The sequence below is a fragment of the Chionomys nivalis genome, chromosome 1 (genome assembly GCF_950005125.1).
Source record: "Chionomys nivalis chromosome 1, mChiNiv1.1, whole genome shotgun sequence".
Lineage (NCBI taxonomy): Eukaryota > Metazoa > Chordata > Mammalia > Rodentia > Cricetidae > Chionomys > Chionomys nivalis.
This window is the reverse complement of record NC_080086.1, coordinates 164,822,267-164,838,842: the sequence shown is the minus strand read 5'-3', so window position 1 is coordinate 164,838,842 and position 16,576 is coordinate 164,822,267. Positions and strand designations below refer to the sequence as shown.

Below are 16,576 nucleotides of genomic sequence, written 5' to 3'. Positions count from 1 at the left end.
GAGGGCTGTGATGGCACCAGCCATGGTGGCAAGGGAAACATGTTGCATTTGGTGGCTGTTGGCGCTGAGTCGCTGAAGGTGGGCTGAGGGAGCGCCACATTCTAGAATGTGAGCAGTTCCTAACACCGGTTAGTCTGTTCAGTAACCAGAAACCCTCTCTGGCTTGGCCCCTGTTGAGTCTTCCAGTGACCTGCATCTGACTGGCCATCCGTTTCCCTACAAATATTGCCACTCACTGGAAGACTCAAGTCTGTTACAGATCCTGGATACGAGACAAATGGTATTGCTTTTAAATATGATTATTGATTTCATTCAGCTATACAAGAAAATAGAGCTTAGTATAGCTCCTGAGAGGAAAGGCACCTGGCACCTCGGGCAGGGCAGGGATCTGTAAGAGTGCCATGAGTCTGCATACGAAAGGCTCATCTGAGAGCGGTTTTCCGTCTCTAGGAACCTTATAACACAGGGAGGAACAACCCTCCCCTAGCTGATGATATCTAAGATAAGAAAGCCTCAGACACTGGTAAATTGCCTGGAAAGGTATCTGAAACACCTCATCCTCTCTCATGTATGACTTAGCACTAGCTAAAATACACATCCAGAATGCAGGGATAGCCTGGTGGTCTCTGCATTTCCTGTCTGGCTTTCCTTTTGCATTAGGCATCCAGTGTGTGCCGTCACTCATAAAAGCAAAGTTTGGCGCCTACTTCTTATCTTCCTACCCTCCTTTCTCTTCTGAAGCCATGGCTCTTCCCACGGAAAGCAGAGCCTCTTTCCTCACTTCCTGCATGCCATGGGGCACGTTTTGGAAAACAGAATGCAGGGAAAGTTGCGATGGTTTGGTTTCTATTGCTCTGATAAAACACTGACTGCCAGGCAGTGCTGGCGCACACCTTTAATTCCAACTCTCAGGAGGCAGAGACAGGCGGATCTCTGTGAGTTCTAGGACAGCCTGGTCTACAGTACGAGTTCCAATACAGCCAAGATTAAATAAAGAAACCCCTGTCTCAAACAAACAACAAATATATTCTGACCAAAAGCAACTTGGAGAAGAAAGGGTTTATTTGGCGTTGCCTTACAGGTTATTGCTCATTGTCAAGGGCCTCAGGGCAGGGCCACAAGGCAGGAATCCAGGGGCAAGATCTTTAGTGGGAGCCATGGAGAGCAGCTTACTATTTTACTTCCCATGGCTTGTTCAACCTGCTTTCTTACAGAATCCAGGACCACCCACCCAGGCGTGCTACTGCCCACGGTGGCTGGGCCCCTACCGTATAAGTCATCTATCAAGAAAATGTCCCAGACTTGCCTGCAGGCTAATCTAATGGGTGGTGTTTTCTTTTTTTTTTTTTTAAATATTTATTATTTATTATGTATACAATATTCTGTCTGTGTGTATGCTTGCAGGCCAGAAGAGGGCACCAGACCTCATTACAGATGGTTGTGAGCCATCATGTGGTTGCTGGGAATTGAACTCAGAACCTTTGGAAAAACAGGCAATGCTCTTAACCACTGAGCTATCTCTCCAGCCCGGGTGGTGTTTTCCTAATTGAGGTTCCCTCTTCTCAAATGACCCCAGCTTGGGTCAAATTATTTGACAGAAACTATCTCGCACAGAAGCAAAGCTATGTTGATTCCCAGTCTGAAAGGGGCCTCGTGTATTTCCTCTCTCCTCCTGGGCCCAGGCTCAGGGACGAACTATCTCCTGGGGGAAGTCCTTTTGTCCCTTCTATCTCCAGCTTCACAGTGCTATTATTAGGGGTGTGGCTCTCCAGGCCCGCTTTTATGTGGTACTAGAGATCAAACCCTGGGCTTTTTGATTGCCGGGTAAGCACTCTCCCAAATGAACTACATACCCATCCCCTAATTAAAGGATGTCTAATGAACCTTTTTTCTTCTGTTTTAATAAAGGAGAGGACAGGGTAGCTCCTGGGGTACACTGAACGGGAGTACAGGCCAGTGAGGTAAAACCACAGGTCAAAAGTGGCAAAGGAAGCTGGGCGGTGGTGGCGCACGCCTTTAATCCCAGCACTTGGGAGGCAGTGGCAGGCGGATCTCTTTGAGTTCGAGACCAGCCTGGTCTACAGAGCGAGTGCCAGGACGGACTCCAAAAGATACAGAGAAATCCTGTCTCGAAAAACCAAAAAAAAAAAAAAAAAAAAAAAAAAAAAAAAGGGGCAAAGGAGTCCTTAGTACACGAGGACAGCAAGTAGCCAATGGTGGCTGGTGGGCGGAGCTCAGGAGGCTCCAAGCCTCCTCTCTTGCTGAGGTCTGAAGGCAGTAGTTGCTGGTGGCAGGGAGACGTTTTCTTTAGTGATGTAGCCATTAGTGAATTGTCCATATTACTGTAAGTGACCCCTCCTCAACTGTGCTCCTACTATAAGCAACCTTAATTAAATTCACTGGCTCAAACAGCCTATCCCCCAAAAAGCCATGAAAGGAGAGGTGGCTAACTGGAAGAGTAAGGGGAACATTGGGAGAAAGAGGGGGATAAAAGAGGGTAGTGGGGGCTGGAGAAATGGTTCAGCAGTTAAAAGCATTGGCTGCTCTTCCAGAGGACTTGTGGTTCAAGTCCCAGCACCCACAGGGCAGGTCACCTGAGTCCAGAGGATCTGACACATACACACACATGCAAGCAAAACACCAAATGCATATAAAAATAAATAAATATTTTTTAAAAAGAGGGTAATGGGGATGAATATGAGCTAAATGTATTATACACATGTATGAAAAAGTCATAATGGACCCCAGTATTGTGTACAATTAATATACTAGTAAAGAACTTTACAAAAGAAACCGAGCCAGGAGTCTAAGGACATAGCTTAGTGGTAGAGTGCATGTGTAACATGCACAAGACCTTGAGTCCAATCCCTACCTAGTATTGGAAAGAAAACACTGGGGCTGGGAATGTTGCTCAGTCGTGTTGCTCCACAAGGCCCTGGGTTTAGGAGACAGACAGACAGACAAGCAGATAGAGATACAGAAAGGCAGAGAATTGGCCATAGTTCCAGAAGGCAAGATTCAAGTGTCTACATAGGTTGGTGGGGGCAGCATGAACCCAGGGGAATAGCCAATAAAGAAAGGCAGGATCAACTGCCTTACGACATCTGCTGTGTTTTCTTGGTTATGTTTTCTGGATGTGAAAAGACTGGGAGCCACAGTGGTTAAGAGCATTGCCTGCTCTTCCAAAGGTCCTGAGTTCAATTCCCAGCAACCACATGGTGGCTCACAACCATCTGTAAAGAGGTCTAGTGCCCTCTTCTGGCCTGCAGGCAGAATATTGCATACATAATAAATAAATAAATATTTTTTTAAAAAGACTATGAGCCAAAGGAAGATTTTTATTTGAGACATCTCCACCTTGAAAGCAGGTAGAGCCAATCCAAGTTGACAGACACTTTCCTCCCTTTGGTCGAGATTTTGCCATGTGTATTATTTGCCATGTGTACTTATTGGCTAGTCCCTCCCAATAAGTCAGAAACTCATCTTGTAGATACTTCCTAGAGAGTGAGTCCACGTCAGGTGAGATGGAAATAAAATATTACCTTTATTATTTTCTTTCCATTCTTTGAGACAGGGTTTCCTGTAGCTCAGGCTGGCCTCACCTTTGAAGTGGAAGATGACCTTCGCCTCCTGACATTCCTGATTGTTCCTTCCAAGTGCTGGCACGACGGGTGCCCAGCAAACCCTACCATTGTAAGGTGAATGCATCATCGGATCACACCAAACTTCCCATACAAAAGTAAATCAAGAAGAAGAAAGTGCCTGATTTAATAAGAGTGAATAATACATGGATTTAATATACCTTTGCTACGGATACCATGGCACACACTTGTGGTGACTGATACATAGGGCTTATTTGGCTATGAGACTCTGAAAACAGCTTGAGCAACACAGCAAGACCCTGTCTCAATAAAAATTGAATAAATAGGATATAACCTTGTATGAGTAATTGATTAGACATTAATACCAAAGCTTCTTCAATTTTGCTCAGGCTGCAGCTGAGGATGCCGCTCACAATTGGCAGAGTGCTTGCAGAGTTCGCACAAAGCTCTGGGTTTGATCCCCAGCACTGCACACCTGGGCATGGTCATTCGGGCTTATATTCCCAGTATATCCCTGTCGCTTTAGCACTTTGGATGTGGAAGAAAGAGGATCAGAAGTTCGAGGACATCCTTGACTGCATACTGAGTGCAAGGTCAACCTGGGCTACTTGAGACTTCAGCTCAACACAGCAAAACATATGTGTATGCGTGTATGCACGTATATGCACACACAATATATATTTGCATATTTATGCACACACACATTGCTTTGCAAGCACCAGCTGGGCAGAGACACACCCAAGAGAGCGCTCCTGTCCTTCATTCCTTTTTGTTCTGTTCTCACTCATACTTAGAAACTAGTTCTCAGTCCCTATCCAGAATCTGAGCTGTAACTTTGTGATGTGGGATTCCCCTCTGTATGCTGGGAATACCACTGGTTACTAAAGAAGCTGTTTTCGGCCAGTGGCTTAACAGAATATAGGAAGGCTGGCAAAGATAGAGAGAGAGAGTAGGTAGAGTCAGGAAGAAGCCACGTAGCCACCACAGGAGACAGATGCCTCTGCTGGAGCCTGCTGAAACTTTGCCTGTAGGCCACAACCTTGTGGTGATGCACAGCTTAATGGAGATGGTTAGTTTAGGATATAAGAGCTAGCTATAAAATATGCTTACGCTAATGGCCAAACAGTATTGCAAATAACATAGTTTCTGTGTGATTACTTCAGGTCTGAGCGACCGGAACGAACGAATACCTCTGCCAGCAACTTTGTTTGCACATTTGACACAGGGTCTCACTATGTAGCCTAGGCTATCCTGGAACTGACTATGTAGACCAGGTTGGTCTCAGACTCACACAGATGCTCCTGCCTCTGCTTCCCAAGTGCTGGGATCAAAGGCGTGCTCCACCATGCTCAGTTGTGTAACTTTGTTGTTGTTGTTCAAGACAGGATTTCTCGACAGCTTTGGAGCCTGTTCTGGAACTTGTTCCGTAGACCAGGCTGGCCTCAAACTCATAAAGATCTGCCTGCCTCTGCTACCCAAGTGCTGGGGCTAAAGGCGTGTGCCACCAACCCTGGCTAGTTTTTTAACTTTTTAAACATTTAAACACTTCATTGACTTTTACAGAAGAAAAGCATACTATAGAAAAATACATATAATAGAAAATAATACATTGTATTATACTATATGTAATCTATATCACTTGGAACAACGATGTAGGAAACAAAATGTACTATGTCTATCATGAGAATATACCAAAAGCACCTTTCAGAGAGATCTGAGACAGGCATCTTCCATGTCATTGATGGGCAGACACTAGCTACTCTAGAAGGCAATTCTGAGATCCTCTGTGAATCCTTATGATACCCACTATCTTTGGGTATGATCTATTTACACCTTGAAATGTGTTCTACGAAAATAACAACTATAGGCACTGCCTTAAAGACTAAAATGATGTAAATAATCATCCAACAATAGAACTATGATTCCATGACACACAAAGGTGCAACACAACCATCTAATAAAACTGCCAATGTTTTCGGTAATACAGGGAACTGCTTAAAACACCCAAAATAGGCAGTACCGCCCCAATATCTAAGATTAGATGTATGAGAAAAGCTAAAAATATTTAACAAATTAGCAGTGATTACCTCTCTCTCCCTCTCTTTCTATCACGTACTACCTATGAGTATATATATATGGAGGTCAGAGGGCAACTTGCAGAAGTCAGTTCTCACCTTCCTTCATGTGGGTTCTGGGAATCACTCAGGCTTGGTGGTTAAGTGGCCTTCCCCACTGAGCCATCTCACCAGCCAGCATGGTTATCTTTATACCATAAATAATTATGGTTAATTATTACTTTCTTTTTTACATTTAATTTTTTATGTGCATTGTTTTTTGCCATGGGGGTCAGGTTCCCTGGAACTGGAATTGCAGACAGTCATGAGCTGTTCTGTGGGTGCTGGGAATTGAACCCAGGACCTCTGGAAGAGCAGTCAGTGCTCTTAACCACCAAGCCATCTCTCCAGCCCAATTATGACTTTCTTAACGCATCTGCATTGCATCAGATAGCGTCCCATCCTGCGGCAAACGGACGAGGAAATCAGCTGGAAGGAGGAAAGCTTTCTTTTAGCTCACAAAGGTTTCAGCCCACGGTCACGTGGCTCTGCCATTTCTGGACCTGTGGTGAGGCGGAACATCGTGGGACCATTTGGTGACACAAAGCTGCTCTGCTCATGGCAGCCAAGAAACTGAGATGGAGGAAGAAGGAACGTAATAGGCCCTTGAAGGGCATGTTCTCCATCTATGTATGGCCCAGGTCTCAGTTTCCATGTCTCCCGATAGCCCAGTATGCTTTGAACCCATAAACATGTGAATACATGCATGAGACCAGAGTCCTCGGGATCTAACCCACTTCCAAAGGCCACACCTTTGAACACTGCGGAGATGGCTCAGTGAGTAGGAACACTTACTGCTCTGTGCAGAACCTGAGGTGGTTCCCAGTATCCACACAGTGGCTCACAACCATCTGTAACTCCAGCTTCAGGGAATCCAGTGCCTCCTTCTTGCCTCTGTGGCCACCTGCATGCATGTGGTACACATAAACTCATGAAAGTGCGCATACACATATAATAAAAATAAATTTTTTTTGTTTTTTTGTTGTTTTTCAAGACAGAGTTTCTCTGTGTCACAGCTCTGGCTGTCCTGAAACTTGCTTTGTAGACCGGGTTGGCCTTAAATTCACATAGATCCACCTGCCTCTGCCTCCCAAGTGCAGGAATTAAAGGCTTGAGCCAGGCTAAAAATAACTTTTAAAATGAAAATGAAGCTGGGAGTGATGGCTTACACCTGTAATTCCAGCACCTAGGAATTTGAGGCAGGAGGATCAGGAGCTCCAGGACACCTGAATAAAAAAGTCAAATAAATAAATCATGAAGCAATTCACAGAAGCTGTAAATGTTACTTAAAATAAAATTTATACTTTGACCAGATACCAATAAAATTAAAAAGAAAATCACTATATATGCCATAAAATATAAATAATTTTTATTTATGAATGAACTGATGGATAGCAAAGAGGAAAAAAATGACATTAGAAGAATATCTGCCATAACCAGGCAGAGCTTATCACAAGAATTTTAAGGATGTTTTAATATCATAAAAACATTTAATGCCATCAATCATACAAGTCATTAAAATAATATTCCATTAAGAGATTGATTCATTTTATCAAGCTTTTGGTTTCCAACAAATAAGAATAGAGTATTTCTCTTATCCTAATAAAGAATTTAAAAATAACAACCATTTGTTGTTTGTTTTTTTGAGACAGGATTTCTAGTAGCCGGGCAGGCCTCAACTCACTGTGTTATGAAAGCTGGCATTGAACTCTTTTTTTTTTTTCCTGAGACAGGGTTTCTCCCTATAACAAACAGTTCTGGCTGTCCTGGAACTCACTTTGTAGACCAGGCTGACTTCGAACTTGGAGATCCACCTGCCTTAGCCTCCTGAGTGCTGGGATTAGAGGCGTGCGCCACCACCTCCTGGTGGCCTTGTTTCTCTTACCTCCAGCTGTGTGCTGCGGAACTAATTTGGAAAGTAAAGCCCAAGGAAATACTGATCTGTTTCTGAGACTTGTAGAAGTGAAAAACACCCCAAGACTAGGCAGTGAGTGCGCACTACCTGGCCCCTCACTTAACAGAGCACCCGAGGCCAGCCATCATCACCACTCAAATAAACTGACCCCAAATTAGCTCCCCAGCAGAAGAGGCTCTGGAACAGCCCAACCTCCCTTTCTAAGAAGCTTTGTCTCAGTACCACATCTCTTAACTTCACTCGCCTGTCATGGGGGTGAGCAGCCAGACTTGGTCCAGTAACAACTACAGACCATTTTAGTGCTGAGGATACGGCTCAGTGGTGAGCACTTGTCTAGCACACATGAGCACACTCCCAGTATCACACAGACACATAAAAAGACAATTCTGTAGACTAAATGCCAAGAGAACATTAAAATGGAATATTAGAGACTTGAATAACATATTGCAACAATGACTACAGAGCAACAAGCATTCTCTTTAAGAGCACAATGGTGGTGTACATGCAGAAACAATGTAAAAGTCTACCACTCTCTTGATGTAAAGGGTATGCACTGAGCATTCCTCTGAGGACTTAGGGTGGCTTACAACAAATATATACAGGAGAATGACAAAGTATAAGTACTACTAATAATAAATGCAGTTTCTTTTTGAGACAGGGTCTCCCTATGTAGCTCTGGCTAGCCTGGATCTCACTATGTAGATCAGGGTAGCCTTGAGCTCACAGAGACTTGCCTGCCTCTATCTCTGTAGTGCTGGAATTAAAGGCATATACTACCTTGACTGGCCTAAATTTCTTTTAAAGTTTAGTCCCAGGACTTAGAAGATGTAGCTCGCTGGTCAAGGACTTTGCCTCACATAGGCAAGACCCTGGGTTTGATCCCAGCACACAGACACAACAAATACCATTAGGAAAAAAGTCACAACTAGAAATTTAAAAAAGAAAGTCTGTAAAGCACAATTTCAGAAATACTGTTGTTGATAACCATAGTGCAAAGACGTACGTTGTTGAGTTTACCGCCCATTAAGAGGAAACTGGTTTTTCATTTGAAAAGGACACTTTTACATCCCTCCTCTCATGATAAAAGTTTCTCTAAACAAGGTAAGTTCGGCGTTATGAAAACTTACTGAATTGTGCCTATTTTTCAAAGGTCATATTATGGAAAGAAACACAAACCTTCTCTTTATACACCGACATTGGGGAACATGAATATCTGCAAGCCACAAGATGAGAACAGTGGAGAGAGACAGGCTGGAGGAAGGAAGGAATGACCTTAGAATAGGCAAAGTGTGTGTGTGTGTGCGTGCGCGCGTGCCTGCGCGCGCGATGGCCTGTCCCCATCCACAGAAGGGACAGATACAACTGGAGGAAGGAGTGAACTGAACTACACATCTTTCAAGATATAGCAGCTGAGCTCTGGTCGGCTCAGTAAGAGATGAGAAGTGGCTGGGTTGAGGTAGAAAGTCTGGTGAGAGACCAAAGGGTATTAACTGTGATACTGACTGGGGATGGACCCATAAAGTTGAATATTATGAACACAGTATGGACGATAATAGCACAGCAACAAATGCAGCATATAGAAAATTCACGAAATCAAGACATACAAAAAGAAAGAGCAGAGGAGCCCACTCATCTGCACAGATAGTTAAAGAAATGTGCATCAAAGGATAGCATTGTTTAGCACCTACAAGCCAAGCAAAGGTATGAAATGGCTCTTAAACTCCATACAAAACAAGACACAAATACATCTGGTACAAAATGAAATGTTCAAACGATATGAGTATTGAAATACACCAGAATAAGGGAGGCAATTCAACTATGCAAACAATTCTGTGCAAAAGGGATTATGTACAAACCCAAGTAACAAGTAAGACGCAGAGTATACAGACTGTGGTGTCTACCATTCAAGCGTGTGAAGGGAGTCTTGGAAAGGTCAGCGGGAACCTGCCCTCTATGCCAGGGCTGGAAAGGCACTCAAGAACTGCAGACAGAGGTTACAGTTTCAGGATTTGCCCTGGACTGATCCCCTCTCTTTGCTCGCTCCAGGGCCAGCCTCACTCACAAGCGCAGTTTCCTTTCCACCCTGGAAAGGTATGAAGTTGCCAAAGCTATTAAGTCAGGAAAGAGAGAATAGTTACAAACTCCAGCTCAGCAGAAATCTTGCTTCTGATCCTCCAAGATGGACAAGCTGCTTCTCACTTCCTCTGTACCCTTTAAGGTTTACTGGGGCTTCCTGGGCGATTGAGCAGGGGCAGGCCTGGCTTCTGCAGCCCCAGCCCCAGGAGCCCCTTGCTTCTCAACACCTTGTGAGTGCCCAGCAGAGGTCGCGCTGTCTGAAAGGAAGAAGAGAGATGAGCTTTCTGTTATGGGGTAGACTGGATCAAAACAATAAATAAATAAAAATAAGCAGACAGAAAGACTAAGCGGCAGATACTTCTGATATTAAATTTAGTGGAAAAAGATGGTAAGCTAATGCCATTTTGTCCACACCCAGATTGGACTTGTGCTTAGAGTTACAACAAAGTGGCTCCCCATGCAACTTTGCGGTGGTTTGAAAAAGAATGGCCCCCCTAGGCTCCTATGTTTGACTACTTAGTTACCAGGGAGTGGGACTCTTTGATAAGATTAGAAGGATTAGGATGTGTGGCCTTGTTAGAGGAAATGTGTCACTGGGGTAGGCTTTGTTTGAGGTATCAAAAGCGCGTGCCAGGCCCAACCAGTCTCTCTCTCTCTCTCTCTCTCTTCATGTCTCTGTCTCTCTCTCCCTCTCTCTCTCTCTCTCTCTCTTCATGTCTCTGTCTCTCTCTCCCTCTCTCCCCCCCCCCATCCCTTCATGTCTCTCTCTCCCTGTGGATCAGGATATAGCTCTCAACTACTTCTCCAGTACCATGCCAGCTGCGCCAGCCACTAAGCTCCCTGCAATGATAATGGACTAAGCCTCTGAAACTGTAAGCAAGACCCCAGTTAAATGCTTTTCTTTGTAACTGTCACCTTGGTTATGGTGTCTCCTCGCAGCAATAGAACAGTGACTAAGACAGACTTAAAAACAATTATTTGCTTCTATTTTATGTGTAAGAGGGTTCTGCTTGCATGTATGTAAGTGCACCATGTGCTTGTATGCAGAGACTGCAGAGGTCAGAAGAGGGTGTCAGATTCCAGAGAACTGGAGTTAGGATGGTTGTGCCACCATGTGGGTGCTGGGAACCAAACCTGGGTCCTCTGCAAGAGCAACAAAGACTCTAAAAAGCCCAGCCATCTCTCTAGCCCTCTCTGAGACATGCAATTTTATTTCTAGTCTGTTGCCTGTAAAATTACTTAAAAAAATGAAGATAGAAAAACTTTAGTTCAGGCTGACAAAAGAGAACCATGTGTACAATATTCTTCCCCTGCTATCTCCCTCCCCTGTTCCCAGCGGAATTAAGATAATTCTACCAAATTCTTCACCCCCAATTGGCCCAGAAGCGACCATGTTCAAATACTTGGGCAAGTTTCAAACTTGGAAAATCTTCTCTTCTTAGTTAGAATCACATTTCCATATCATAAAACGTTAACTGGGGCTAGAAAAATGGTTCAGTAGTTAAAAGCACTTGCTGCTGTAATCAAGGACCTGAGTGTGCAGCACCTACTTTAAGCGCTTCACAGACCTCCAAGGGATCTGATGCCCTCTACTGGCCTCCTCTGGTACCCCACCCTCATGTGTGCATATATATACACATCATCATCATCACATCATCATCATCATCGTCGTCGTCGTCATCATCATCATCATCATCATCTTAAATGTTGGCAGTCCTACCCTTCGCAAGGAAAAGGCTTCAATTAGCAAATGAAATGTTCTGTCTCCAGATTCACTTCCAGGCCACTCATTGCTCCTTTTGCTACACAGTACAGAACCTTAGCGCACCTCCTCCCTTATGGTTCTCTGCCTACCTTAGCGCACCTCCCCGCTGACTGTTCTCTGCCCACCTTAGCACACCTCCTCCCTGACAGTTCTCTGCCCTCCTTAGCACACCTCCCTGCGGACGGTTCTCTGCCCGCCTTAACGCACCTCCTCCCTGACGGTTCTCTGCCCGCCTTAGCACACCTCCTCCCTGACGGTTCTCTGCCCGCCTTAGCACACCTCCTCCCTGACGGTTCTCTGCCCGCCTTAGCACACCTCCTCCCTGACGGTTCCCTGCCCGCCTTCCCTGCTGACGGTTCTCTGCCCGCCTTGGCGCACCTCCTCCCTGACGGTTCTCTGCCCGCCTTAGCGCACCTCCCCGCTGACGGTTCTCTGCCTACCTTTATCTTCAAGCATCTTGTGCAGCTTCGCGTGTTTGTAGACAGAGATTATCTGGAAATTCACGACACTTGAAGCACTCAGTTCTTGGTCCTCTAACAACTTCAGGGTGGCAGCGTGAATGAGTTGGTGGGACCGCTTGCAGGTCTTCAGTGTGCATTCGCCTCGGACAAAGTTTTTGCAGACGTGAAACTTGTTGCATTTATCCTTGAGGTTGCAGTAGCCATAAAGGACGTCGCCACCTTTGTTGTACAGCAAACAGACCTGAGGCAGGAATGAGGTCATGTTTGAGATGTGGGTTTTCAACTATTATCTTCACGCGAATGAACCAGAACTTCTTTAGCTACATTAGAAGTTTGATGGCATCTTTGGGGGAGGGGCGCATGTGTGTGCTCACTCATGTGGAGGCTAGAGGTCAACACTGGGTGTCTTTCTGTAATCACCCTCTACTTTACTGAGACAGGGTCTCTCGTGAAACTTGGGGCTCATTGATTCAGACAGGATGGCTGGTCAGTCCCAGGTTCTCCTGTCCCCTCCGCCCCAGCATGATGACTACAGGGCTATCCCACCACACCTCAGCTCCCTAACACCCCTTTATACAAAAAGTCAGGACTGTGTGACTGGGGGCTTCACCCTACTTCCTGGCATAAGCTCCCTCCCCTAGGAGTTCCTCAGTTCAAGCTTCACCTTCAAGAAAGCCCACCAAATGGTGACCCCTCCCCAGGGAAGATCAGGACCATTCCCACAGGCTATTTAAACTGTCCCCCAGAGAATAAAGATGTGGTCTCCAGGTTTTGTGTGGTTTTTCCTTCTCTCTCTTTCCCTTCCATGTTTTCCTGGGGAGTCACCCAGGAGTAAGATCATCTATTAAACATAGGCGTCTTTTAATTCAGTTTAATATGGTTTGATTGGGATTATTTGCATCAGTGGAGAGGTTTGGCATTTAAGAAGATACTTAACACTATCTTTAAAAAAAAACTATGTGTATATGTGTGAGTCTGTATAGGAATACACGCATGTGAGCACAGGTGCTCATAGAGGCCAAAGGCATCAGATGCCCTGGAGCCAAAGTTACAGGTAAACTGTCCAGCTGGGTGATGGTGGTGCACACCTTTAATTTCAGCACTCGGAAGGCAGAGGCAGCAGAATCTCTGTGAGTTCAAGGTCAGCCTGGTCTACAAGAGCTAGTTCCAGGACGTCCAGCGCTGTTTTACAGAGAAACCCTGTCTCAAAACAACAACAACAAAAAGAACAGGTAACCTGCCCAACATGGGTGTTGGTAGAGAGCTTGTCTAGAGTCCTGGGTTTGATCCCCAGCACTGTATGCTGGCCCATCCCTGCAATCATGTTAGGCAGACAGGGGCAGGAGGATCAGAAGCAGCTCCAGACCTGGTTTTTATGTGGTGCTGGGGATTGAACTCGGGACTTTACCCATGCTAGACAAGCACTTTAGATGCTGAGCTGTCTCTGGCCCTTGTGTTTTGGTTTGGTTTGTTCTGAGACAAGGTCTGTGGTTATCCCTTTGCCTTAGCTGAGAGCTAGGATTATAAGAGTAAGTCACCAAACCTATCCTATCCTTGTTTTTTAAGGAACCTCCATACTAGGATGTACAATGTTTATGGTAATTTATATTCCTACCAATGATGTATGAGAGTTCGTAACATCCTTGCCACAATTTACCTTTGTTTTATCTTGGTTTGGGTTTGTTTTTTGGTTTGCTTTGTTTTCATGTCAAGAACTTGCTATGTAGCACAGGCTGGCCCTACACGCTCACACCTTCCGCCTCAGCCTCTGGAGAATTACAGGCTTGCACCATCACTATCACCTACTTTTTTAGCCTTCTTGCTTTTTTTGTGGAGGCCGCGGCAGATATTCAAGACAGGGTTTCTCTGGGTAATCCTGGCTGTTCTGGAACTTGCTTTGTAGACCAGGCTAGCTTCAAGCTCAGAAACCCACCTGCCTCTGCCTCCCAAGTACTGGTATTAAAGGTGTGCACCACCACTATCCCAACAAACACATCTAATTTTTAAAGTTTATTAATAAACCCTACTCAAATGAGCTCTCCCTAAAATTCCTTTCTGCATTGACACCAGGGATCTGATTTCATCTGAGCTGAGGTCCCTCAAAGAAGGCCTCAGGCTGTAGAAGGGGACATCTTGGAGCTATGTCCGACATTCCTGCCCGAGAGGAATGTCTATGATAGAAGGATCATGCCAGATCAAAAACTTTTTATTGGTAGCTTCAAAATTTTTCATTTGAGATTATTATTTTGTTAACATATTCTTCACATAAATAGAAACAAATGTGTTAGTTTTTATTTCATGTGCAATGATGTCTCGCCTGCATGTATGTCTGTGTGAAGGTGTTGGGATCCCCTGCAACTGGGGTTACTGACAGTTGTGGGTGCTGGGAATTGAACCGGGATCCTCTGGAAGAGCAGCCAGTGCTCTTAACCACTGAGTCATCTCTCCAACCCCACAAATGTGTTAATTGTACCATGATAGCAATTAAAAGGAGTACTTTTTACGTGTCTGGAACCAAATTAAAGAGTGTCAAAACAATTAGAATTAACATCTAAAGTGGTGATGGGAGGTGACTGCCTATAATCTCAGCACTTGGGAGGTGGATTAGCAGAAGAAAGAGCAGCGTCAGCTAAAAACAAAGTTCACTGCCATCCTGGGCTATGTAAGATCCTATCTCAACAAGCAAAACAAACATCGGAGGAATAGAAAGATCAGTGAGAGAAAGAGTTACCACAGTTGGGGATAGGATGGCGACTTCTCAGGGACTCACCTCTGGGAAAAGGCAGGGGTCATTTTGCAAAAGCAGGATTCGAAGCTGCGCTTCATTGAGGCCAAAAAGCCCACGGTTTTTCATGACTTGAATGTTGATAGGTGTGTGGATATCATGGGACAGAGCGCAGGTAGACCTAGAGAGTTCAGAGCAGTCAGAAGCCCAGGCCAAGAAGAGGCAAGAGGATGGTCCAATTCTTTGCCCTCAGATGTCTCTCAATGTGGCACTCGACATAAGTGAATTCAAAAGTCGCAACAACGGGTTTAACTTGGTTGTTGCTGTGGTGCATCCTAGCAAGCTGGGGGTAGGGACAGCAATTTTTTTCGGAGGGAGGGTAACTAATAAACCTCAGTGAAGAGGACCTTCCATATCACACCCGACCAAGAGAAGCACAGGAGCGGCCTGCGCCTAAGGCCTTTGTCCCACCCCGCCCGCGGCTAGCCCAGCAGCATCCGGAGGGCGCCCGCACCCACCGCCCCAGTGAGGACTGAGGACTCCACCCCTCACCAGCAGTCGCGGTGGGGGCACTTGCCCAGCATGTGACGGCGACACAAGTGCAGCTGGTCGCAAGCCTGGCACTCCCCGCGTTGATAGCGGGCGCAGAGGCGGGCGGAGGACACGGCCACCACCCTGCAGGCCGTGGCACCGCCGCCCGAGCCCGAGCCCGCGCCCACCGCCACCTCGGCCTCCGGGTCCCACGGGCCGTCGCGCAGCTCCACCTCCTGCAGCAGGAAGCGCTCGGGGCCCGCGCGCCGCAGCACCGCCCGCAGCTTCGCCTCCGACAGCTCCACGTGGCCGCGCAGGTCCTGCAGGAACATGCGGCCGCCGTGAGCACACAGCACCTTGGTGAGGAACGCGCACACCGTGAGGTCCGCCATGGTCCGCGGAGATCGCGCCGCGCGTTCCCGCCAGCCCGGGGCCTGCAGGCTCCTCCCCGCCACGACCGCCACTGGAGCTTGTGAGCTGTTGGGGGGCCGGGCCTTACGAGGCTGAGCCTGAGACGCTCCAGCCTTCCAGGATCCTGGGCCTGATGCAGATACCCGGGAGGGCTGCAAAGACTACAAACCGGGAAAGTGGTGGACCCAGCCCGGTGCACAGGCCTGTAATGCCAGTGCCTGGAAGGTGGAGCTTGGAAGAACCAGAGGTCAAGACCAGCGTCGGTTACATAGGAGTTGGAGGCTAGCCCCGGCTACATGACACCCTGACTCAAAAAACCTAGCAAGGAGGCAGCAGTGACGACTCAGGGCGTAAAAGGCCCCTACCTGCGTTTGGTCTAAGGAACCTATGGCGGAAAGGGAGAATCAAGCCTGGAAAGCTGTTCTCTGGCCTCCTCATGTACGGATGTGCACTAACGCACACATGTTATACATAGATGCTGACACACTGCGCACAAGCATAATAGATAAAGTTTAAAGATTTTTCTGAAAGCTCGTAAAGCGGTAAGGAGATGCCTGGTGTCGGTGGAGGCCCTTTCCGAAGAGGTAACCACTAGCCGCCTGTGGCTGCCGATTGCTTTTGAAATGTGGTCAGTCCCAACTGAGACGTGAAACACACACTAGATTTAAAATGGGAGAGAAAGAATCTCAGCTTGGGGGCCAGGGCAATAACTCTGTAGACAGTCAGTTTAACATTAAGGAAGTACTGGGTTCCATTCTGGAGCTGGGTCTGGTGGTCTTGCCTGTGATCTCAGCACTGGGCAGGTTGACCATGGAAGATCAGGAGTTCAAGATCATCCTCCACAATATATCTAGTTTGAGGACACCATGTTCTACATGAGACCCTTTCTCAAAAGCAATCTCAATTTTGTGACTCAAGAGTGGCTGGAGAGTTGACTCAGCAGTAAGAGTACTTGTTGCTCTTACAGAGGACATGG

General features: G+C 46.3%; 1 protein-coding gene across 1 annotated transcript; it reads right to left on the bottom strand.

Annotated features, from left to right (window-relative positions):
• Positions 1-7,108: 7,108 nt before the first annotated feature.
• Positions 7,109-15,581, bottom strand: Zc3hav1l (zinc finger CCCH-type containing, antiviral 1 like). The gene is made up of 4 exons (XM_057776035.1): positions 15,211-15,581; positions 14,704-14,839; positions 11,913-12,174; positions 7,109-9,964 (listed from the first exon to the last, which is right to left on the bottom strand). The coding sequence occupies exons 1-4, from the start codon at positions 15,579-15,581 to the stop codon at positions 9,852-9,854; spliced, it is 882 nt and encodes a 293-aa protein (XP_057632018.1). The 3' UTR covers positions 7,109-9,851.
• Positions 15,582-16,576: the final 995 nt, after the last annotated feature.